We start from the raw sequence: 26,194 nt of genomic DNA, 5'->3' as shown, positions 1-26,194 counted from the left end.
TTTTCACTGTATCCTACACGTTTCCTCCTCTAGACGGCAATGCTCCTATTCTCTTTTTTTCTGAAGACCATAGTGCTGCTTTCTAAAAGGTAAAACATTAGGAGGAGAAGTCAACAGGGACCAGATTAGGATATAAGTTACCTTGGTATTTTTCACCACTCATGATCCCTTGAGAGGAGAGACAAAGAGATACCACTTTATCCTTCTAAATTGAGGTATGGTGTGATTTCCAGTGAGGTTTGGGAATAACTAAATCCATCAGCCTCCCTAGCCATATAGTCATAAATTCCTTTCTGCTCTCTCTTCTCACCTTGTAGTCCATCTTTCCTCCTCTGCACATATATCCTCACCTTGGGCAACAGTATGCTCTCTCTTATCACCTACATGTTTCTCTCTTTCCCTCCCATTGTGTTCTGTGTCTCCTCTTAAAATGGCCATAATATAAAACTAAATTCTCTTATTATTTGTCATGTCAAGTGAATGGAGTACTGAGCTATCCCTTATGGATTTAGAGTCACAGAACATTTCACAAGTTGCTAGGAGGGACAAGGACATGTCTTGTTCCTACACTCCTGCCTTCCTGGTTAGCGCTTTACACCTGTGTAATCTCTAGGTGAAAGGAGAAGAGCACACATGGGGGCCCACCAGAGCCTGTGATCAACAGACGTCCCCATTTACCTGCTTACTGCAATATAAATTGTCCCTGAAACAAAAAAGAAAATTTCGCTAAGACCATCCCAGAGAACTCCCTTGATTAATTTTTATCGCTCACCCTGTAGGGTTCCCTGTAATCTTCTGGTGATTACATCTCACCAGCTGTCTACACTTCCAAAAGACAGCATTCTTGCATTTATTCCACAAATGGTCATTGTTGTCTGCCACGCCCTGTGTTAGTCAGTAGAAAAGCAGTGGTGTTGTCACAAGGTCACAGACACACACCCCATGCACCGTGTGAGAAAACTTATAATCAGAAAAGTAGCAGAGGGCACACAGTCCTCCTAGTTCTCATCTGCCTTCAGATGAGGCAAACGTAGGCTGGGCAGAGTGATACTGAGCACACAATGCAGAGGGTTCCAGGAGAGGGACCCAGGCCCTGTTTCACTACACGTATTTATAGAGAAATGGAGACAAGAAACATCTAGTCCCTCACCACCGTATGTGGCATATGAACCAGCAGCCTCATATCACCTGGCAGCTTATTAAAAATGCAGAGTCTTGGGCCCACCCCAGACCGGCTGAATCAGAATCTAAGTGATTTGGGGCTCATTAGAGTTTGAGAAGCTCTGATTTGGGCAACTACTTAATAATGGGAGCTTCCTGGATTAGGAAATGGCCTAGTTATATTATGGGAGCTTCTAAAGCTCAGTTGCTGATATCGGCCTGCTCTTCCATTGGGCAAACTCAGACCTGCTGAGCCAGCTTGTTGCTAAGTTTTCAAAATGAGAGAGGAAATGAGCTTCCAACACCACTCAGATATGTCTCTCCTCAAGAGGCAAACAGACAATCCCTGACCTTCAGGAGCTTGGAGGCTAGTAGCGAAGACAGATGGAGTCCAGAAAATTATAGACCAGGGCCATAGTGATACAGTCAGAGAAGCAGTGGGTGACATGGGGCCATGTAGGATGGCACCTAACCTATTCCTGTGGAAGAAGGACAGTTTCCTATAGAAGATATAAGCTAAGCTGAGATCTTAAATGCTGACCAGGAGCCAGTGGGGCAGAGGAGGAGATGAAGGGCCTTCTTCAGTCAAAAGCCCACTTGGGGGTTGGAAGTGAGACTGTTTTATTCTTTATTCTTTTTCCCTAGGGTTGTGGGACTGTGGGATTACCTTAGTCCCTGACAGCAGGGCTGATTTCTTTCTTGCCTTCATTGGCATTGCCTGCCGAATAACTTGGCAGGTTTAGTACCTCTTCTCCCTTTTCTTTCATCCTCATTAACACTGTAAAGACCAAAAGGACAGCTTATACCCTAGTAATATAGACCCTGAAGAGTCACACGCACACATACTTCAGGTGAAGGAAGTTTGGATGTAGCATGGAAAAGCGTCTCTCCAAAAGCTTGGATATCTAATTTTCATAAATCACACTTAATGAAATTTAATATTCAAAGTAATTTACATTGGGAGCTCTAGCCCACTGCTTCCCAAACTTTTGCAAATCATGGTTCACATACAAAATGATCACATCTCTAGGGAACACTGGCGTAACGGCTGATGCTGTTTGTGGTGGAAGATGACGAGCCTCAGGGTTGGCAGGATCCAGAGTGTGGGCTAAGGTATTTGGACTTGATGTTATAAGCAACAAAGAGCCACTGAAATAGAGCCATCCAGGTAACTAGGGGGATGAGAGAGATGGTGTATGCCACTGGGAGGTTCTGGAAAAGTTGGCAAGATATTGTTGGCAAGAGTTGAAAGGATTAGGAAGACCAGGAAATAATGTGATGAATATTTTTTTTTTTTTAAGATTTTTAAAAAAAATATTCCAGGAGCCAGTGATGAGAGCCTGGGGAACTATAGTGGCAACAGAAATCTAGAAATAGGATTTTCCTTCTTCTGGTTTTACTTACTCAAGGAATTTTTTCTATTGGAAAAGTTCAGCCTTAATACCTTTTGTACAAAACCTTGTCACCAAGAGAGGTACTAGTTTATTCAAATAAGGAAGAAAAATAAAAGGTACAGTCAGCAAAGAGTTCAACTTGGCCTATGGATGTGCTTTATCATTTCAGGTATTTGAAGATATTTACCTTGGTACACAACCCAAAATCCAAACAATACTTAATTGTACTGACAGTATTTTCACATACATTTTTATCTTGGAGATGGGTCTGAAATGGGTGGCCTTTGGATTTAGGAAGTATTTCACCAGTGCCTGGTGCTGGCTCGATTTCATCATTGTGATTGTAAGTTTACCATCTCTGTGTCCCATGCAGGTGGGGGTTGAGGGGTGGATGGGTAGGGGTGGAGGAGGGGATCACGTGGGTGCTGCTTTTCCTGTGTGCCTTATATGAGTACCTCTCCAAAATATTTTTCTTCATGTTCATCCATCAGCAGTCCAGCCTTTCCTTGTTCCCATTCCTCATACGCTGCATCTCATACGCTCACCACCTCAACCCTTTCCATGATAGTACTCATTCACTTCTCTCCATAAGCACTGCTTATGTCTGATGTAAATCTAGGATAACTTTGCATATTCTCTACTTTTATTTCTCCTTCCAACTTTTCATTTCTTTTCAAAACTTCTCAAAGCAGGTGAGCAGCGAGCAGATTAGACTGGTCTCCATCTTGATTGTCAAGCAACAAAGAGGATTATTCACATACATCTTTTCATTTAATCTGAACAACAATGTTCCAAGTTAAGCAGACCTATATATCACCTACCACATTACAGACAAGGAAACCTGAAGCTCAGAGGGTTAGCAATTTGTTTCAGGTGAAATTGGAATTCACACTTTGGTCTGTATGATGCTAAGGCCAGTAGTAGTAATAGTAGATCACATTTTTCCACTGCTTTCTCTGTACCAGAGAAAGCAGTACTTTGCCATATGCCTCATATGCATTCTATCTTTTAGTTATCACAGCCTTTCCGTGTGGTTATTGTTATTTTTCCCAGATACAAAGGAGTAAACTAAGTCATAGGGAGGCTAAGAAACATGTTCAAGGTTGCCCAGCTAGAAGTGACAGAGGTGAGACTCAAACCTAGTAAGCTTCACTCCAAAGCCCTTGATTTTAACATCTATCTATATCCTTGCTACCATGACCTAATTTGTTAGACTTTGTCCCTGCTATCTAAGGAAGTAGATATGACAAATGCATAGCATAAGCTGTGTGGTCAGCACACCACACTGGAGAGCCATAGTTTTGTTGGTGGGCACAAATAAGCCGTGTGGTTCAGGAATTTCAGAAAAGCATCAGTGCCGTTGGAGCTCCAACACAAGCAACCCCATGATCATCATGTCGATCCCTATGAGTTTCCAGAATGCTAATCACTCTATACCCATTATCTTATTAGATTATAGTGAAAAATGCGTAAGACAATGGAAAGATTATTGGTATTTCTGATCTAGGACCTGTGGTTTACTGGCCTAAACTTAGGAGACTGATTCTAAATCTTCTTTGTTTACTCTCTTTCTGTGTAAGCTCAAGCAAAGTGCTTGAAGTTTTGACATAAATTTTCATATGGGTAAAAATGAGAGTGTAGATGCTAAATTGCCCAAATTTGACCAGATACAAAATTGAAAACATAAATCTAACAATAACCATTTAAATATCAAAACAGTAGTTGAATGCCACACTTTCAAAAAGGATATTAGGCCCAGGTGGTTTTGAAAACAAGTTTAGCAAACTTCCAAGGAGCAGTGGCTATAGACTGAATGTTTGTGTCCCACCCCTACTCCAAATTTGTATGTTGAAACCTAATCTCCAGTGTTTTGGTGTTTGGGAGGTGACTAGGACATTTATTCCTGAACCCTCATGAGTGGGATTAGTGATCTTATAAAAGAGACCCCCACAGGGTTTTCTCACTCCTTCTGCCATGTGAAGACAGGGAGAAGATGGCTGTCTATGAACCAGGAAATGGGCCCTCAACCAGACACTGACTGCCAGCATCTTAATCTTGGACTTCCCAGCCTCCAGACTGTGAGAAATTTCTATTGTTTATACATCCAGGCTATTGTATGGTATTCTGTTATAGCAGCCTGAACTGACTAAGGCGAGCAGTTAACTCCAACCTTGTTTAAATTGTTACAAAGAACAGAAAAAGAGGGGAGGCTCACAAACTTATTTAATGAGACAAACATAAAGTTGACAATGAAATGAATGGAACAGAAATGAGTAGAGCAAGAAAAGAAATAATCCTGTAAATATATATCTCTATAAATCCCAGAGAAAGCACTCAATAAGTGTGGTCTGGGGCTTCCCTGGTGGCGCAGTGGTTGAGAGTCTGCCTGCCGATGCAGGGGACACGGGTTCGTGCCCCGGTCCGGGAAGATCCCACATGCCGCGGAGCGGCTGGGCCCGTGAGCCATGGCCGCTGAGCCTGCGCGTCCAGAGCCTGCGATCCGCAACGGGAGAGGCCACAACAGTGAGAGGCCCGCGTACCGCAAAAAACAAAACAAAACAAAAACAAAAACAATAAGTGTGGTCCACTATTACTATTATCAGCCTTAGCATCATACAGACCCAATTCCACGTGAAACAAGTTGCTGATCCTCTGAGCTTCAGGCTTCCTTATCTGTAACATGGTAGTGATGTACAACACTGCCTAATTCAGGGCATTGTCATGCGGATTAAATGAGAGAGAGTGTATGTGAATACTCCTTTTATGTTGCTTGTTACTCAAGATTACATAAAATGATCTTTATAATTGTGGAGTAAGAAAATGCAAACACAACCACAAATACATACGTACATACATATAGACATAAGTTTACCTATTTCAAAATGTAAAACTTTCTTTTTTTTTTTGTTCAACAATACCATAATTATAGTTAAAGACAGGCTAGACCCTGGAGACAGTATTTGCCATATACATAACAGATAGTTATTGTCTACAGTATGTAAATACTCCCTACAGATCAACAAGAAAAAGACAACCCAGTGTAAGAATGGGAGAAGGATGAAAATAGGCAATTCACAGAAGGAGCTCAAATTGCTAATAAATGTATAAAGAAATACACACTAGTCATATCACCAGTTCGCACAGAAGTGCATATTAAAATGAGACACTTCTTTTTACTCATCAGATAGACAAAAGTTTTTAAGTTGGATAATATCTAATATGAGAAAAATTTAGGAAAATGGAATTTTTAGTCACTGCTAACTATCGTACAGTCAGTTTGTGGAAAATTTTGCACTCTTAAGTAAAATTACAAATGAGCCCAATTTACAAACCCAGAAATACCACTTCTAGTTATACATTTAAGGAAAACTTTTGTGTATGTACCCAGGAAAAATGCACGTCTCTCCAGTTTGCTATTGTTCATAGTAGCAAAGAAATGGAAATAATTTATATATTCACCAAGAGGGAATGAGTTAATAAAATATGAATATTTATATGCTGTAATATTTCATAACAGTTAAAAGGAGCAAACCATGAGAATATATATCAACATGATAGGAATCTCAAAAACATAGTGTGGAGTGATAAATGCAAATTAGGTAGAAATAAAATAAAACTAGTGAAGACTTCCCCCCTGGAAGAATGCCATAGAGTGGGAAAGAATGTGGATGTTTTTATGTTTGCGTGTCTCATCAATGTCTCCCAATTGGTGGAACAGAGACCGGGGGTGAAGTTCCAGGCGAAAGGGTGTACAATGCCCCTCTAGGAACATCTTCCCCACCCATGGTAACAGTCTTTTAGTAAAGCCAGAACTGCTAAGCTTTGCCATCCTTTTCCCTCTGGCTAGGAACAAAGTAGGTGTATTTGTGGAAAAGCTGATTAAATAGGTCTCCCAATAGGCAATGCTGTCACAAACAAAAGAACAAAAACACCTACTTGAAAAAACCATTATAAATAAACACATTTTGAATTGGTGGTGATTTTTTAAAGTTGGTTACAAATTTTAAAATCTGGTTATTCTGTCATATTCACTCAATTTCTCTCAATTTGCAAATATTTTACTTTTACAATGAGATTGACAGGATAATTCACTTCCTGTCATGCTGAGCCACTCCCCTTCTAAGCTGAGCCTCTGAAGGGTCTGCATAATCAATAAGAATGGCTGAAGATCTGCAAATAGTGGCCTTCAACTTAAGCTCAGCAGGTTTGTTGAGTTTTAAGTTAGTGTATTTACGGAGTTTTCCAATCCTCAGTCCTCTCCCATTGGGAAGAAGTACGTTAGGAGAGAAAATTGGATTTAATTCTCCAAAAGGGAGCTATTTGAATGGAGGGAAATATTAGCAAACAAAGAATTATTTCTTCATAACTTGATTTTGATATCATTTCAAACATATGGAAAAATTGCAAGAAGTAGTGTAAAGAATCCCTTACACTCTTCCCCCAGATTCACCAGTTGTTAGCATTGCAGCCCATCTGCCTTATCATTTTTTCTATTTTTTTCCCCCTAAACTGCTTGAGATTAAGTTGCAGGCATCACACTCCACTAGCCCTCAACATTTCAGTGTGTATTTCCTAAGAACAAGGATATTATCTCACACAGTCACAATACAGTTATCAAGGTTAGGAATTTAACATGATCCAATACTAAAACCCACATCCATTTTCAAATTTTCTCAATTGTCACAAGGTTCTTTATGGCTAATTCACCCTACCCACACACCATCACCTTTCCCCCCACCGTAATCCAGGATCAAACTCAGGACCTCACATGACTTATCATTGTCATGTCTCTTTGGTTTCCTTTAATTCACAACAATGTCTCAGCTTTTCTTTGTCTTTCATCAAGCAGATCATGTAAGTGCATTGTTCTCACCCATATGGGCTGTAGCTTTGCCAGGCAAGGAGGAAAATAGCCTCTCACCTGCCCTCCCCTTCCAGCAGGGTCTGGCTGGTTTCTGTGTCTGGATAATCCACTGTGGGCGCAATGAGTTTGCCTCTCAGAAAGACAGCTCTTAATCCCCACTGGGTTCTCTGGGCACCAAGTCAGGTGCACTACCTGTGGCTTCTTTTCCCACGAGGTCTCTGTGACCAGTCTCATCGACTTAAAGGTCTTGAAGTCCTTCCGGATTCTGCGAGCGCTGAGGCCTCTGCGAGCGCTGTCCCAGTTTGAAGGAATGAAGGTATGTTCTTTAGATGGATGGGAGGAAAGTCAGCTAGCAGGGAAAGGCAGAGAAGCCAACTGCTCTTCTTGGGCTGGGCTTCCCTTAAGTTGCCAAGCTTTTCCTGGACTCCTTCCCATCCAGCCCACTGCTTAGAATTTCAGAGATGGAGAAAAGTCTAAGATACAGTCTTCACCTAGAAGTGCTTCTGTGACAGCCGAGATGGGCTCTGGCTTCCCTTCAATCCTAGGGTAGGTGTCCCATAAGTCTCGTAACACCATCATCAGAGGACACTTCTCAAGTGATCCTGTGGCAACAGAAAGGACCCATTATGTATGGAGCTGAGAGCAGGGCTTGCTGTGGGGTGTGGGTTCGGGGCTGGAATGTAAAGACGGGGCTCCAAGAAATCCAGCCCCACACGTTAGGCTCATCCTGGGAAGATCAAGAGCTTGTTGAGTCTCACACGTCTATTATATTTTTCTTCTGTTTTGCTTCCTTAAGGTGGTAGTTAACGCTCTCATAGGTGCCATACCTGCCATCCTGAATGTTTTGCTTGTCTGCCTCATTTTCTGGCTCATATTTTGTATCCTGGGAGTAAGTTTGTTTTCTGGAAAATTTGGAAGATGCGTTAACGTAACAGATGGAAACTCAGTTATAAATTACAACATTGTTGCAAACCGGAGTCAATGTGAAAGTGGAAATTTCTCCTGGTTCACCCTGAAAGTCAACTTTGACAATGTGGGAATGGCTTACCTCGCGCTGCTGCAAGTGGTAAGCGCTGTGGGTTTGTTTTTCACTCTGGGGAAAGAAACCTTAAAAGAATCATAAACCATTTCTCAGCTAATAAAAATACAGAGACTCTATTGAGATAAGAGAATCAAATCCCAGTTTCTCACATGGGAGCTAATGCCCTCTGGAATTGTTCCGCACCGAGCACCTCCAACCTTATTTTCTACTGAGCCTCAACCTCCAGGCGATATCCCATAAGGGTCTGGACCTCTCACTCTGTCCTAAATGGTGCCTTGCTCTCCTGAGCTCCAGCCAGAGAGGCGTAGAGCCTCAGATGCTAAGCCACTCCATTAGTAACAATTCCCTGTGGGAAGTCAGTCCCAGGTTAAATCGTGGTTGCAAGGTTTTGGACAGATAGTGCAAACAGATGTGGAATCAGGAAAGAGCCTTAATCAGGCTCTTTGCAGCAGTTGGTTCATAGCTTGTTTAGCAATTTTTAAGGCAGAAATGTTCTCTTGTTTTTAAACTTTTTGTCTTGTGAAAATGAAGAAAAAAAATCCAAGACATCTATCCTTGAATTTCCTTCTGCTGTTCTTTTATGCGGACATTCTGTCCTGGAAGGGTGGGACATTGTCTTAGGTACATCTGCCCACTGGACTTGCTGGCTTTTGTATGGCACTTGTCTGTTGATGGCAAGTCTATAATTACGTTCATGTTTCTCTGCTTTCATTGCAGGCAACATTTAAGGGCTGGATGGATATTATGTATGCAGCTGTTGATTCCAGAGGGGTGAGCTTGTGTTCTACCATGTTCTAGAGTGCTAGGATCAAATCAGGAATATCATGACTACATGGACAGCCCAGAACTTCCTGCATCATAATTCCAGTGGCCAGGATTCTTTGCCTTGTTTTCATTAGGACAAACACTATGAAACAGGGATTAAAAGGATTCTTATTCATCCTCCTATGAGTATTACATCCTAGCATGCTACAAAGTCAAGTCCTCTTTCTCCATACTGACCACTCATGTAGGAGGTGGAGCCAGAAGCAACAGAATCACAGGATGCCTTGATTTTCCTCTCTCACCTCCTCTTCAAGTGAGTGGAAAGGCAGAAGCCAAATTTCAAAGGGTACCTGCTCTTGACTGTGGGAGAGAGAACCTTAAGATTGGACTAGGTCTGAGCAAGAGACCCTTCAATGGCTCCAGGTTCCCCAGAGAATAAGGGGATTTCTAGTAATTGCCAACTGTCAAATTATAGTTAAATAAAAAGTGATCATGGATTCCCAAGGTTAGAAGAGTACTCAGCAAAATAGTCCATTTCTATTTCCCAGTTGGGAAAATTGAGGAATAGAAAGGAAGAGTGTTGCCCAAAGTCATAGTGAGAGCAGATGGTTGAATCAAGAATGGAATCAGCATTGTTTATTTTTTCCTACCATCACACACATATGTGTTATTGTTTGAGAGTATACAGAGTTGATGCCTGGCACATAGTAGATGTTCAGTACAGCTGGTAGTAGCAGTAGAGGTGATACGAATAGTGTTATAGTAGTAGTAGAGGCAATTTATAACAAAGGAAATATTTAAAAATATTAATGTGCTTATTTTTTTGTCTATATGAATATATGAACTTCACCTCAGTTTACCTTAGACATCCATCTGCCTTGAGGTGGAGCTAGGGGATAGGGAGGAGATCTTATGTATGACAGAAGAAGTGAATTGAGTGAATGATGGGTGGGTGGAGGTGTGTGGAGGTGTGCCTGTCCTGATGTGGTCCTGGGATATCCTAACTGGTGTGTGCTAGTATAATGACCTTTGTCTGTGTAGTCACAGAGCATCCTACTGTTCTCAAATATTGAAGCTGCAACTGGTGAAACCATGGGCCTTTCTCCTCCTTCAACTCCTCCTAGCCTCAAACACTGACTCTCTGCCATATCCTTCATACGGTCTCCTGGCTCAGCAGTCTACTGCCATCCCTCACTATGAAGCCCACAATGGCAGGCATATGGCTGTCAACCCCACGTCCAAGCCACGAGAACTAAAGAAGGTTCAAGAGACCGCTGTCTGCCCAATTATGCTACTCCAGTCTCTTAAGTCATCCTGCCTGCCCAACGTATCCCAGGCCTTCCCAGCAGTAGTTTTCCCTTTGAAAAATACCAAAGTTGAGCCAGAACACACATTCTTTGCTCTCCATGTTCCCCTCGATTTACTGGGCCCCAAGCCCCCTCTCCAAACCCAAAGAAGGGAAAATCAGGACACACATCTCACAGCTCTGATGTTCTCTCTCTCTCTGTTTCTCCTTCTGACAGTTCCCTGGGTACAAGTGAGGTGATCCTTTCCGTGTTCCTCTTTCTGTCCGAACCTCCCTCTGCAAGATGATTAGCCTGCTGCATAATCTTGTTTTCAATGTCAGATACTGAATATTAATGCTTCTTTCCATTACATTGTTTCTAGACTAATGCCTATCCTTAATTCAAACAAGTAGATGCTTCCAGCCAACTGGGACTAAGGTCAGGTACTCTTCAAGGCAAAAGAGAAAAATAATTGTTTCAAATATTTACCTCTAATACACTAGTCTGTATGGTGGGTTTTGAAAAGCAAGTATCATGAGTACATTCAACACATAACAGAGCTATCAACATTCATCTCTGTGTTTGAATGTGATCAGGGGAAAGAAAACAGAGATGCTCCTGCCACCTATCCCCAAAATGAATAAGACCAATGACCATGTGAAGATCTTGGACGCTTTTGGTCATGCCTTGAGCTAGGGGAGCTTGATTATAGTCCATTCTTGTCCATTCTAGAGCTTGATCATTCATCCACTCATTCAATGTGTGTGGAGAACCTACATGTCACAAGCTGTGCCAGGCACTAGGAATTCAAGAGTGACAGGATGCAAGCACAGGCTAAATACAGTAGTGAGCCCTGTTTGAAGGATACAGCCTTTCAACAAGGGTTGGTAGTCAATCTCCTGAAGTGAACATGTCCCTTCTCTGGTGGATATCTCCAGTCTGGCTCCCTCCAATTATGTGTCCATATGGACATCCTAGAGACCTTTTCAAAGGACACATATGATCATGCCACTCTCCTCCCTCACAACCCTTCAATGATTCTCCTTTGCTTAGAAGGAAAAGCCTAATCCTCCACCACACCCCCTCCCCACTGTATGGTACCACTCAAGCTGTGCTGGGGGAAGCTGAAAGAGGAGAGAGGGGCTCCTTGCAGGGCCACGGCTGACTGGAGGAGGCTGAGTGGTTAATGCAGCTGCTACCAGGCAGTTAAGATGGCTCATGTTTTTCTCCAGTAATTGTTTTCTTCTCTCATTTAAAAAATCCCTAACAGGAAGGACAACAGCCAAGGTTTGAGGAGAACTCATTAATGTATGTTTACTTCGTAGTTTTTATCATCTTTGGCTCATTCTTCACTCTGAATCTCTTTATTGGTGTTATTATTGACAACTTCAACCAACAGCAGAAAAAGATAAGTATGGGGGTTGTCCTGATTTGGTGTTTTTACCTGTCTTCTCCAAAGAGCTTGAATGGAGCATAAATCTGTTCTAAATTGTTGTGCAAAGTAGCCTTTATCATCTGCATGAGAACAAAGAGGAAGCCTCCTGGAGAAGAGTCTTGAGGATATGGCTGGAAAGGAACTAAAACAGCTGGGTTTTATTAAATCATTGTTTTTATTCTCCACTCTACCCTCTTAAACAAAGGAACTCTAATAGAAAAATAATTACCAGGATTAGTATTTATGTCATATTTTAGTAACCTTTCAAGCGTACCTTGTTATCCAGGATAAAAAGAGTACAAATGATTCCCGACTTAGGATAGTTCAATTTACACAACTTTAGCTTTATGATGATGCAAAAGTGGTACTCAACTGAGTAGAAACTTTACTTCAGATTTTGAATGGTGATCTTTTCCTGGGCTAGAGATATGCAGTACAATACTCTCTTGTGACACTGGGTAGCAGCAGCCACAGCTCCCAGTCAGCCACGCACTCACTGAGGGTGAACAATCGATATATACTTACAACATTCTGTACCCATACAACCATTCTGTTTTTCACTTTCAGTACAGTATTCAATAAATTACATGAGATATTCAACACTTTATTATAAAACAGGGCTTGTGTTACGTGATTTTGCCCAACTATAAGCTAAAGTAAGTGTTCTGAACATGTTTAAGGTAGGCAAGGCTAAGCTATGATGTTCAGTAGGTTAAGTGTATTAAATGCATTTCAACTTACAATATTTTCAGCTTACAATGGGTTTATCAGGATGTAACACCATTGTAAGTAGAGGAAAATCTGTAAACGCTTTTTCAGTAAACTTGTGTCTTGCCTCTCAACACCCAAATCTCAGCAGATTTACTGAACTTACTTGGAAAGAAGATGGTTGGGGAAGAGACAGGTTGTTTTAGGGAGTTTTTTTCCCCATGCATTGTAACAACAGATATTTATTTTTTTGATTCTACAATCTATAGGAGCACTGTAGTAAATGTGGAAAAAAAAGGAAGAGAAAAAGAATATTTAAATCACCCATAAGATGACCGCCAAATAATAACCATTTTAGATTAAGCCTCATCATTTTGGTACCATCTTTTCCTGTTACTTTTTAACTAAATATTTCTTTTACACCATTGAAATTATGTAATACTTTTAACTATCCTCTCCATTAGTTATGAGTTCATGTCATGAGATCATCTTTGTTATAAGAATTTTCAGGGCTGAATTTCATCCCATATTATGGATAGATCATAATTTGTTCTAATCATTCCCCCCACTCCCCTTTTTAAGGACATTTAGGGTCATTTCCAAATTTCTTGCTCTTCTAAAATAATCATGAACATTCTTAAAATTCTGTCTGTGTATCTCTGATTATTTCCTCAGGATAAGTTCCTAGAATTTAAGGCATTAAAGATATATTGTCAAATTACCTTTCAGAAATGCTGTTCTGGGTCCCATCCTTTTGCAAGATATGAAGATGCCTGTTTACTCTGTTCTAATCATTCTGACTTTTGTAATTTTTAATTATCTTTTCCAGCTCGATGGGTAAAAGTGTTATCTCATAGTTTTACATTCATTCATTTGACCATATATGAAGTTATACACTTTTTCACAGGTTGATGGCCATAAGTATTTCTTCCTTGAGTTATCTGTTTACTGTCTTTGTCTCTTCTTAAAATTGACATTATCATCTTTTTCTTATGTTTTTATATAGTAACTCCAATTTGTGACTTGCTTCTTACATTTTTGTGATGACAGTTTTAACTTATAGACATTTAGCATATTTATGAAGTCAAACTCTCAATCTTGTCCTTTTTGGCTTCTTTTCTTGCATTTATATACTGAAGGCATTTCTCAGTCCTAAAATCAGGTAACTAAATATTCACCTTTGGTTTTCCTAATTGTTTTGTGGCTCACTTTTATTTTTCTGTTGAACTTTTTAAATTCATCCACAGTGTATCCTGATACTGTTGAGCTTTCTTTGTGTCTGCTGGGAGAATCGTTCACGGTCCCAGGCAACTATATGGCTGCTGTTATTCAGGAGTGTACTATGTGGTGTCATCTCTGTAATATGCACCTACAATTTGAATGTCAGGCCTTGTGATTTTAGATTTAAGTTTACATTTGAAATCACTGTTTTGATCAGTCCATAGCGTTTTTGTTCTTTTTTGTTTTACTTTTTATTACAGAAAATTTCAAACATGCACAAGAGTATGGTAGAGTGAACCTAAAATATCCATCACCCGCGCCTTGTTTTTGAATCAGGTTGTTTGTCTTTCTGTTGTTATATTTTTGGTGTCCTCTATATATTCTGGATATTAATTTTTTATCAGATACATGATTTGCAAGTATTTTCCCCATTGTGTGGGTTGCCTTTTTACTTCATTGATAGTGTCTTGGATGCACAAAATTTTTAAGTTATTATGAAGTCCAATTTGTCTATTTTTCCTTTTGCCTTTGTATTATATCCAAGAGATCACTGCCAAATCCAGTGTTGTGAAGCTTTTGTTCTATGTTTTCTTCTGAGAGTTTTATTGTTCTAGATCTTACATTTATGTCTTTGATCCATTTTGAGTTAATTTTTTTATATGATGCTAGGCACTGATTCAGCTTCATTCTTTTGCATGTTGATATCCAGTTTGCCTAGCACCATTTGTTGAAAAGACTGTCCTAGGGCTGTATATTTTTGGTCCATACTGGTGGTGTAAATTCAAACCACACACCCTCATCAAGGCAGGCTTGGATTCACAAATTATCAGGGAAGACTGGGTTTTTACCCATAGTACAGACTGAGACAGTGTTCTGGTTGTCTTCCATTGCCAACAGACAGGTTTGGTTTTCTTCTTCACCCTTTAATGGCAGCACTTGGAGAGCTCCAGATTCACACAGGGTCCTTGGCCTAACCCCACTGCCTTCTCCCCATGACCCCCTTGTAGTTATTAAATCCCAAGATTCCTGTTTTTACAGAGATTAGCAAATGCCGTTAGGCCAGCCATGGCTTCAGGACTAATTTACTACTCTTTCTTTTTGATCTCTCTTGATTTTCAGACGATGGAGATGTACCTTACTTTTGTGCAAGTTCAGCTATTTCTCTTTTTTTTAACATCTTTAATGGAGTATAATTGCTTTACATTGTTGTGTTAGCTTCTGCTGTATAACAAAGTGAATCAGCTGTACGTATACATCTATACCCATATCCCCTCCCTCTTGCGTCTCCCTCGCACCCTCCCTATCCCACCCCTCTAGGTGGTCACAAAGCACCTGATCTCCCTGTGCTATGTGGCTGTTTCCCACTAGCTATCTGTTTTACATTTGGTAGTGTATATATGTCCATGCCACTCTCTCACTTCGTCCCAGCTTACCCTTCCCCCTCCTCGTGTCCTCAAGTCCATTCTATTTGTCTGCGTCTTTATTCCTGTCCTGCCCCTCAGTTCTTCAGAACTGTTTTTTTTTTTAGATTCCATATATGTATGTGTTAGCATACGGTATTTGTTTTTCTCTTTCTGACTTACTTCACTCTGTATGACAGACTCTAGGTCCATCCACCTCACTACAGATAACTGAATTTCGTTTCTTTTTATGTCAGCTATGTCTTTTAAAGGAATTCTGTTCCATTTTATCCCACATTTCTAGATGTTTTACGACTCCCCCAACCCCAATTTCCAGAAATGAAAATCTGACTTCATTTTTCTATTCTTTCTTCCCCAGAAGTAAAAACATTTAAAGCTCTCTAATTTTTTTTTTCTTTTTCTGAGAATGGCTCTGGACAGATTTTTTTGAAATTTTACTAGTAGTGATATATGCATTCACATATTTAGGAGAATTTTAATTGTCACTTTTTAGGATTTTTTGTTTAAATTTTTGTTACTAATTTCTATTTTTGTTTCATTGTGGTTTGATTTATACAACTTGAAATATATTCAGTTTTTGTAAAGATTCTGTGGTTGTTTGCAAAGAATTTGTAATCTTTGTTTATATTATAAAAAGAGAAATGTAACTGATAAAAGTAACATTTTCCCCTTCTTCCTTAATTTAATAAACCCTATTTCCTTTCAGCCCTCCCCCAGAGTCTCTTTCTGCTTCCCATTGGAATTTTAGGAATTGTTGATGGAAATGTAATATAACTTTAAAACTATTTCTGAAAATTCAGAACTTGTTTCCAAAAATCCATTAATGATAATTAGCTCTCATCTTCTCCATATACTTAGGTGGCCAAGACATCTTTCTGACAGAAGAACAGAAGAAATACTATAATGCAATGAAAAAATTAGGATCCAAAAAACCTCAAAGGCCCATCCCAAGGCCTCTGGTGAGAGCAGTTGATTGATTCTAAACACATAGATGCATTAAGTGGTTATGAGGAACTCATATCTGTAGTGCCATTCTCCTTTAATTTTTAAATGTATAGACTTTACCTAAGAAGTCAGTATGAACCCAGGTACCACTGATGTACGGCTCAAGTCCTTCGGAAGATTAAACATTCAAATTCAATAGTAAGAGCTTGGGCAACAACTTTAATTTACCTTTTAGTGAGCACACAATAGCTGCTTAGTATATACTCATTGCAATGATGTGAATTTAGCAGTTAGTTTTAATTTACTCTTGGCCAATTGAAAATGTATTTATAATATCTTTTACCAACTTTTTCTGGTATGAAGTTGAGGTCATGCACACTCACTTCCACTTCACAAATACTTATGATAAACTTTCTATGTCAGGAACGTGCACACCTTTTCTGTAAAAGGTCAGACAGTAAATATTTTAAGCTTTGCAGGCCATGTGGTCTCTGCTGCTACTACTCAGCTTTGATGTTGTAGCACAAAAGCAGCCGTCGGCGATGCAGAACAAATGTGCTTGGCTGTGTTCCAGTATAACTTGATTTATAAACACCAACATTTGAATTTCATATAATTTTCGTGTGTCAAAATTTTATTCTTTTGTGTTTTTCTCCCCAAAGTCATCCTGAGTAAAGCCCATTCTGAGCTCACGGGCTACACTAAAAGAAGTGATGGGCCATATTTGGCCTGTGGGCCATATTTTGCTGAATCCTGCCTTACGAGATACTAACAGGACTGCTCCATGCTTACAGTCTAATTGAGGAGCTGGAATTTGAGAGCATTAGATTATAAAGTAATACAACAGGCACAGTTGGTAGCTCTGACAAGTGAGTTTGACGGCTTTCAAGACAGGGAGGGTCAGTGGGGCCGAAAAGTCTGGGAAAGCAGTATGGAAGAGGGGCTTGATATCTGATACATGTAGAGGATTTGGAGATTTTCATTCAAACATGAGACCACAAATTATCAAAGGTGTGTTTAACTTCCTGCTATTCCCAGCAATCAGAACAGAGTAAAGTGTGTTCTCAGTAGTTATTTGTTGAATAAAAGAGCACGTTTTCAGGCATACACAAAATCCATCCCGCTAGAATTAAACATTTGTGTTGCACTAAAGATGTCTACAAATGTCAGGGCCAAGTGTTTAGAATTTATACAATGAAGAATTTTTACAAAAGGGTTAATGATAAAATTATCAATATATTTGGGAAATTTTCATCTGATGACAGTATGTGGAACTTCATTTTACCTAAGTCAGATCTAGCTTTTAAGTACCAAACTCACTTTCTAGTACTAATTTCACTTTGAAGTTCTTATTTGAACTTGAGCCAACAAAAAAGACAGACAATTTTTATTTACATGTGCACGCTATGCAACAACCGATTCAGTACCAGTTGGTCCCAGATTTGGAATTAACTAAAAGACTCTTGAGACACATATTTACCAGTTTACTTCATGAAGGATATGAAGCCAGCAGTGCAGCACACAGCCGAACAGAACTTGCAGTGGCGTGGATGCAGCTTCTAGGCCTCTCCACTGCTCTGGACATGCTAGGATGCGAGAGATGAGCTTGAAGTGGGCATGGACGGCTTTAACGAAGGGAAGCTGCCATCTCCATTCCTTAACCATCTTTTATAGCTTGTTTGTTGCATGGCTTATCGGGGAGTAGGTGCTATCCCAAAGCCCTTCCTGCATGGCTCACCAATCAAGATTTCACAATGAGTGATTCCGACAGCCACGTACAACTCACCAGTTAATGCTGAACGTTTATCTTAACCTCTGTATTCCACAGAGCAGTTTTGCATGAGATAAACCCAAAAGCATATCCCCTGGTGTCCCTGAGTTTGAGCTAAGACTTCAAATCAGCTGTTAGCCCTTAACTCACAACTTTACCTCCCCACGGATTTTTTTAAAATCTCTAAAGTCTACATATTATCTTTTGGCCTTTGGAACAAAGGAATAGCAATTGCATAGAGGGGGAAATACAGCTGTTTTAACCTGAGGAGTGATGGATATTCTTTCTAGCAGTAAGAGCAAGAAATCTGGAATCATTTCTGATTCTACCTGAGGTACCCCCACAAGGTAGCTTCATTAGTGGGGTTAAAAATTATCCTGAGGTATAGGAGTCCCTGTACATCTTAAAATGACATAGAATGTGTTTTGATCATCTACCACGTTTGGTAGCTTATACTTTTAATCTCCATTTTCTAAATATTAGGGTTGAACTGTAAGGCCAATGCTTACCGTTCCTTACATTTATTCTCAGCCTTCGTTCTGCTTCCCTGGAGAGCACCCTTAAAAGTATATTTTCTCCAGGTCCTTTCTGACTTCCCGGATGCATTCTCACATAGGAAATGCATTTGACATTCAAGTTTCTTCTCCAGACTCCTTGATAAAAGCTTTAGGGCTCCTGGAGCAAAGTTTGAAAGACACAAACTTACAGGTAGTATCTTACCACTGCCGTCCCGACCCTCTTTCTTTTCATTGCCCTTGCTCTCCCTGAGTGATATCATTCATTCTCTTGGTTTTAGTTCATATCAGTACTGGTGCTGTTGTACTCCACATCTGCATTCCAGCTCTCTGCCTGAGCTCCAGACCAATACCTCTACCTGCCCATGTCCCTTGGATGCCCCACTGGCACCTCAAACTCCATGTGCTCAGGACACATTCATCATCTCCCCCCAGAACTCCTCATCCCCTGTTCTCTGGTTGTTTGAATGCTCCACCAAGCAGAAATTATAGCCTCAGCCTTAACTTTCCCATAACCTACTCCATTCAAACATTCTCTGACTCCTGCTGCTTCTACTTCCATATTAGTTTTTAAACCTAAATGCTCATGTCTTTCTCCACTGTTACCACCACAGACCAACATCATCTCTTGCCTGGATTACCTTAACAGATGCCAGGGGTTATAAAGATGAATTCTTAGGGGGTCTATGAGGTTTCTAAATAGAATACTATATGTGTACTTTGATTAGATGATATGTAATATGAAATAATCTAATATATACATATAATGTAAAACAACCAGTGTATAGCCAAGTATGCCATACAATATCAGTGTCTGAGTTTGTGTTTAAGAAAAGTTTCCACTTAAGTAAAGAACAAAGTGGTACGTTATAGATGTTAAATTAAAGAAAATAGTGGAATAATTGAGTCATTTCACTGTGCATGGTAGATTAGACATGCAAACTTGAGTTAGAACCTGTACCAGAGCAATCAGCACATTTTTACTTTGGAGCAGGCCATCCATGTACAAACCAATATGCAAGTTCACCATCAGTAATAACGTGAAATAATCAGTTTTTCTGTTTCCATTTTTAGTAATCGTTGGATCAGAATCCCATTTATCTAGCCTTATCTTTAAGTGAACAAGAATTAGAAAATTGGCATTCAAGAATTGCTTGAATACAGAGTTTTGGTTAAGTATAAGATCTGATTATTCTGAACTGACAAATGGAGGCTTGGAGATGTTAATTCTCTTTTGTCCAACATAATTTTGTGAGCAGGTATTCTCTGCATTAGTATTATTGAAGTCAAAATACAGAAGCAGGTGAAATACAGAGACCGAACTTCATTTTTTATGATTAAATCCAACATGAGCTATTTTATTTCAGCAAAAACAAATCATCCACCACATCAAAGTTATGTTGTTACTAAAAATTTAATTAATTTACTTATTTGGTTTCAAAATGGAATTAAAGCTATAAGCCTACAACTTAAAATCAGTTATCTAATTAAATTTAATGAAATTAAATGAAAAAATATCTATAGAAGAATTTCTTGCCCTTTAAAAAAGGTCTGTGCATTTTCCAAGAAACTGCTTTAATTGTAAGAGAGGACAAATGCTGCTGTATGTGCCTTTTAATGTATGTGATTTCATTCCTACAACTCAAAATGATCTATGATTCCTTTTTTTTTTTTTTCCTCAGAACAAATGCCAGGGTTTTGTTTTTGACCTAGTTACACACCAGGTCTTTGACATCGTCATCATCATCCTCATTTTCCTCAACATGGTTAGCATGATGGCTGAATCATATGGCCAGTCCAAAGCCATGGAACTCTTCCTTGAGCGTCTCAACCTGGCCTTTGTGGTCGTCTTTACAACTGAGTGTCTCATCAAAATCTTTGCTTTGAGGCAATACTACTTCACCAGTGGCTGGAATTTATTTGATTGTGTGATCGTGGTCATTTCTATTGTTAGTAAGTAAAATTGGCAGCCAGAGGGGCTTTAATCTAAGAGCCAGAAGTAAACTTATAAATCTTATCATTTGGAATTATGTCCAGAGCGTCCACAAAGCAGAAAATTAAGCTTAATGTGATTTCTGAAAAAATAGATGAACTAATGCCATTCTCTTTGGGGAGTTGCTAGGAGATACAGAGTAATTTCCATTCCCTTCACTATCTACACAATTGAAATAGAGTTAAATAATTATGTGGATAATTTATTCAACGGAGGTAGGCAAAATTAAGATGACTTCAAAGTTTTTGTGGGGCTACCTGCTTTATCCAGGGAGTTGAGTCAAAGTTCTACCTTTCTTGTGCAACTAAAGAGCATTTCTTGTTTTAAGGATGTGGCATTTAGTTTCCATGTTTTTCCCTAGTTCAAAATCCATGTTGATGTCAGATCACAGTTACTGTGCACCCGTGACATTGCCAGGCCTTCCTGTACCTCCTCCTTATACAGGGCCTCCATGGCCCAGCCTAGATGGGGTTTGCAAGAGTGTGTCATAAGGACAAGTAATGCTTTATCTTTATTCTGTATCTCATGTTAACTTAAACCACAGTGGGAACTACACTTGTCTCAACTGCTTGGATCCCATTCACCAACCAGCCTCACTCTATAATCAGCATATTTTTCTTAACCACAGGCAGAAATTAACTATAAGATTTATGGAAGAAGAATAGGGAAAAAAGAGGGTTATTGCCATATACCTTTTTATAAAACATACACACACACACACACACACACACACACACACACACACATCAACTTTGAAATTAAATTCTTCATGACTAAGCTATAAGATTTCACTCTGGGTTTTTGAAGTCTGATTTTAACTAAACTGATAATTTGACTTTTTATAATTGTGTAAAACTGCCCAGGGGCTCTTCTCATAGTTCAAAGAGCAATGAAGACAATGAAAACTGATTTCACAAGTGGAAGTTTTTGTGCTATCTCAGAAAGGATGCATTAAACAGATATGCTGGATCAAAATATTTTGGTTCCTATCACCACAGCAGCAATGCAGATGTTTCAGAGACCAAGAAAATGAATGGTATAGTTCATGGTCTGTTCTGGTTTCTAAGCCATAAAGTTTATGTAGATAAGGTTTAGTAATAGATCTTTCCACATGGTTACGGTTACATAGACTGTTAATCATTATTAGTCAATTCCAAGCATTATTAGTCATTTCCTGGTGAAATCGACAGCAGCAGTAAAGTTAGAAAATGATGACAGGATGAGTCTGGGGCAGCCCTGTGAGCACTTAAAGGGCTCTTCCTCCAATATGCAGAGAGCAGCTCATTCATTTCACTCTTTACTGACCTTCTGCAGGCAGTGCCAGGCACTGTAGAGTTCATGGAAATATCTCTGACTTCTGTCCTATGAACAACTGCTAAGCGATTGCAGCTACACTGCATAGCACTGTATAGCATCTTGTTCCAATGGATGAGAAGGTCCACACATTGAACCAAGTCCTACTCACCAATGTGGGCAGTATTTTCTATGTTTTTGCCAGTTGATCTGCCATCCAATCCTTAGCCTGTACATTTTCTCATGCTCTCCCCTGAGCTTTTAGAGAAATACAAAATGAGTGTGAGTCAAAGTTATTCTCTCTATGGGGTTTACAATCCAATTGAGGTATTAAGACCTACCACCTTAAGGGATCAGAAAAAGAGAAATTGATTGAACCCCAAATCACATGGTACACAAAAGAACTGAGCTCAGAGAAAAGACAGATTACTCTGGGCTTGATTACTCAAAGAAATATTCATGGAGGAGGTGGGCCTTAAAGGAGGGACCTCCTCCAGTTGCTGCTGAATTGGTTTGTAGTCAATTTCACATCTCACCAGAGTTGCCTGCCCAATTAGCATATGAATTAAACTTCCTTGATACAATCAGACAGTCAGTGAAGTATATCACCAGCTAGTTCTCTTTAATCATTAGGCGATGGCAGGTAGTGTTGGCCACCCATCATCCCTAATGACCTTAGAGGATCCCCAGAGCAAGAACCAGGCCATGTCTTATACAAGGCAAGCATGTTCCAGCCATTCTATAATATTTGGGCCAAAATGTGAGTTGTTTTAAATTCTTGTATCACTTCATTGCAGAGCAGGCAATGAGAAAACAGGGTGACATTTTAGGCCAAATATTTAGCAGTCTGCAGAAACCTTTGCTTGAGATGCCATTTCTGGTGTATCTACAACATCAGAGAAACTGTGTCCAATTTAGTCCCTTAAGCTTTTTGAATTAGGTCTTCCAGAAGAACTTGGAATGAGCATACTGAAAAGATGAAAGATCCATGGCAGCTTTAGCCCAAAAATGAACATCCCAACACCACCCTCTTTCTCCATCCCTGTCCTCGCCTGTAGCAGGCTGTGTTCAAATTCCTCTATGATAAGAACCTGTTTGTTTAAGAAGTTTTGGGCTGGGATCGTACAACTTCCACTGATAACTTAGGCTCAAGCTGACCTTCAGTAGCAGAAATTTCTCCTTGCATTCTAATCTAAACTCCATCCGTAGTTTTCCATTCTATATATACAATAAATATGGAAAACTTATATTTGTTACCCCATGAATAACTTTAAATGCCCAACATGGATAAGGTACTTCTAGTGCATACGATAACTAATAAAATAACCTGTCATAAACAGCATTTTATTTCTTTTCCTTGGGGGTCTTCAGTATTTTAGATGTCCTATCCCATCTAAAGTCCCATCTAAAACTGTACGAACCTTGGAAATTATTCTCCAACTTAAGGCACAGATATATATTTTCCCTGATATGGGTAAAAAAGTCTTAATTTTGTACATAAATTAAGAAGTAATGATAGAAAGTTGCTCCCACTCAGATTCAAGGCAGCAGAGAGAGGCTATGTCAGTCTGCCTGCTGGAAATTGATTGACCCTTCTCCTCCTCTTAAGGTACAGTTGTTTCTGCCTTGAAAACCCAGGCACACATTCCTTTCCCTCCAACATTCTTCAGAATTGTCCGCTTGGCTCGGATTGGCCGAATCCTGAGACTTGTTCGGGCAGCACGAGGAATCAGAACTCTCCTTTTCGCGCTAATGATGTCTCTTCCCTCTCTATTCAACATTGGTCTTCTACTCTTTCTAGTTATGTTTATTTATGCCATTTTTGGTATGAACTGTTTTTGCAAAGTGAAGGAAGAGTCTGGAATTGATGACATATTCAACTTCAAAACTTTCAAAGGCAGCATGCTCTGCCTCTTCCAGATAACCACGTCAGCAGGCTGGGATGCCCTCCTCAGCCCCATGTTGCAATCAAAAGACTCATGTAACCCCAAGTCAGAGAACTGTTACCTCTCTGCCATAGCCATAACCTACTTCGTCAGTTATATCATCATCTCCTTTCTCATCGTGGTCAACATGTATATTGCTGTGATTTTAGAAAACTTCAATATAGCCACTGAAGAAAGTGAGGACCCTTTGGGTGAAGACGACTTTGAAATATTCTACGAAGTCTGGGAAAAGTTTGACCCGGAAGCAACACAATTTATCGAATATTCTGCTCTTTCTGACTTTGCTGATGCCCTTCCTGAGCCTCTGCGTGTGGCAAAGCCAAATAAATACCAATTTTTAGTCATGGACTTGCCCATGGTGAGCGGAGATCGCCTTCATTGCCTGGATATTCTGTTCGCTTTCACCGCTAGGGTACTTGGTGAGTCCAGTGGCCTGGATAGCATGAAAGCAGTGATGGAGGAGAAGTTCATGGAAGCCAACCCTTTCAAGAAGTTATATGAACCCATAGTCACCACCACCAAGAGGAAGGAAGAGGAAAGATGTGCTGCTGTTATTCAAAAGGCCTTTCGAAAGTACATGACGAAGACCAAGTGTACCTTGGAAGACAGGCCTCATTCACCCCTCCAGACACTCTGCAATGGAGACTTGTCCAGCTCTGGGGTGGCCGAGGGCAAGGTCCACTATGACTGAGCCCCTCACCTCCACCCCTACCTCACAGCCTCAGAGCCTTGCCTCCAGCCTCTGAGCTCCAAGGGGTCCACAGCTCAGTGTGCGAACAAGCAGTGGACTCACTGAACTAGCCATTCCATTTTTCTTTTTCTGGCTAAAAGAAATGGTGTTTCTGAGTTCACTTCAAATGGTTCTTATAGAGATATAAGATAAGGCTGCCCGACTATAACCACCGGTACTGTTTTAACCAGGAAAAAGACACTAGAATGGGCTGTAGAGCAGGGGTCTCCAACCCCCGGGCTGCAGACCACACTACCGGTCCGTGGCCTGTCAGAAACTGGGCCGCACAGCAAGAGGTGAGCAGAGGGCGAGCCAGCAAGATTTCATCTGCCGCTCCACATCACTCGCATTCCACCCAAACCACCCCTCCGCAACCCAGTCTGTGGAAATACTGTCTTCTGCAAAATTGGTCCCTGGTGCCAGAAAGGTTGGGGACCGCTGCTGTAGGGGACACTAATGTGAGGATTGAAGCACAGTTCAAATTATATCAAAAGAAACTAATAAGAAACAGAAAACATTAACATTTTAAATTGTGTTTTTCCAAATGTTCTTAAGTACAGTATCCAATACCTTTGTTTGATGTTTTCCCCTATAAAATATATGGCTTATCACACATAACTCTTCTGCATGCTAAGTGAAAATTCAAAACCTGCCAATAAATACTTATTGCAGATTTTTTTTTTAACCAGCATTAAACTTTTGGGGTTTATTTCAAACCTAAAAGCATGGTCATGACTTGTCAGTTACCACCGTATCTTTCACCAGCTGTAATCTCTGTTATATATTTCCAGGGAAAAATAAATAAATGAGACTTTCAGTTTGCATTTCATTCAGACACTACACTAAAAATCCTCTTGTTTGGTGGTTGTGTGAGTAGTGGTTTAAATGTGGTACTTTGCTTGGAATTAAAGGCGGGAGCCAGTGGTGTGCTGATAAGTGTATAACAATTGCTCTTCAGGAGAAAAAAAAGCCACGATTTGTAGCATTTACTGATTTCTGTGGTGAATACTCCCATCATGACTGATTTCAAGCTACCAACATGTTTCTGAACGTAGAGCTGGGAAGAGACGTCCACAATCAGTTCTCGCGAGCTGCCCGGAGCTGGCTCAGCACACCACTGGCTGGAACCAGTAAGACAGTCTCACTTACCTCTGGTTAAAATATCTGCAATGCGCAACTTGGATGGAGAGAGCAACCCCTTAACAACACCTGGACCCCAGGGCGGGGGAGCCATAAGACATACTGGTTAGCCGGTGACCTCAGGCATTTGATGAGCCCTACATTCAGTTCTGGCTGAATGTCTGCATCAAACACAGCCCAGAGAACAACCAGGTGGATCAGAAGGGCCTGGCCCCAGGAGTAGCCCAGGACCTCCCTAAAACCTGGAGATGCCCAGAGGCCAAACAAGACATTAGCTGGACTGGGGACAAAGAACTACACTGTGATAATCTAGGCTTGGAGGAGAACCCTACAGAAATAGTCCTGGAATCCTGTATCTCAGACAGACTGGAGGAGCTGATATGTCTGTAAGCAGCCTGGAGTCTGAGGCCTGAGCCTCTGCCCTGCCCTTCACTGTCCAGTGGAGGTAAGGCCAATGCCAGATACTGTGGTGCACGGAGGGGGTGCTTATTTACAATGTGCACAAGATCTAACCCTGACTCAATGTATTCATGTCCAGGGCCTGAGTTTTGTAGGCAGGCTTGT

At 40.4% G+C, this 26,194-nt stretch overlaps 1 protein-coding gene across 1 annotated transcript in view; it reads left to right on the top strand.

The window, feature by feature from the left end:
- Nucleotides 1-24,451, top strand: part of SCN11A (sodium voltage-gated channel alpha subunit 11) — a 68,199-nt gene extending 43,748 nt beyond the window's left edge. The window contains exons 19-26 of the mRNA XM_065886438.1: nt 2,725-2,898; nt 7,634-7,735; nt 8,216-8,485; nt 9,179-9,232; nt 11,783-11,924; nt 16,156-16,256; nt 20,211-20,481; nt 23,424-24,451. Of these exons, the coding sequence (XP_065742510.1) occupies nt 2,725-2,898; nt 7,634-7,735; nt 8,216-8,485; nt 9,179-9,232; nt 11,783-11,924; nt 16,156-16,256; nt 20,211-20,481; nt 23,424-24,451 (2,142 nt within the window). The remainder of the gene's footprint in view (nt 1-2,724; nt 2,899-7,633; nt 7,736-8,215; nt 8,486-9,178; nt 9,233-11,782; nt 11,925-16,155; nt 16,257-20,210; nt 20,482-23,423) is intronic.
- Nucleotides 24,452-26,194: the final 1,743 nt, after the last annotated feature.

This window comes from Phocoena phocoena, chromosome 10 (genome assembly GCF_963924675.1).
Source record: "Phocoena phocoena chromosome 10, mPhoPho1.1, whole genome shotgun sequence".
Taxonomy (NCBI): Eukaryota; Metazoa; Chordata; class Mammalia; order Artiodactyla; family Phocoenidae; genus Phocoena; species Phocoena phocoena.
Note: the sequence above shows the minus strand (reverse complement) of the source record. Positions and strands in the feature narration are given on the sequence as shown.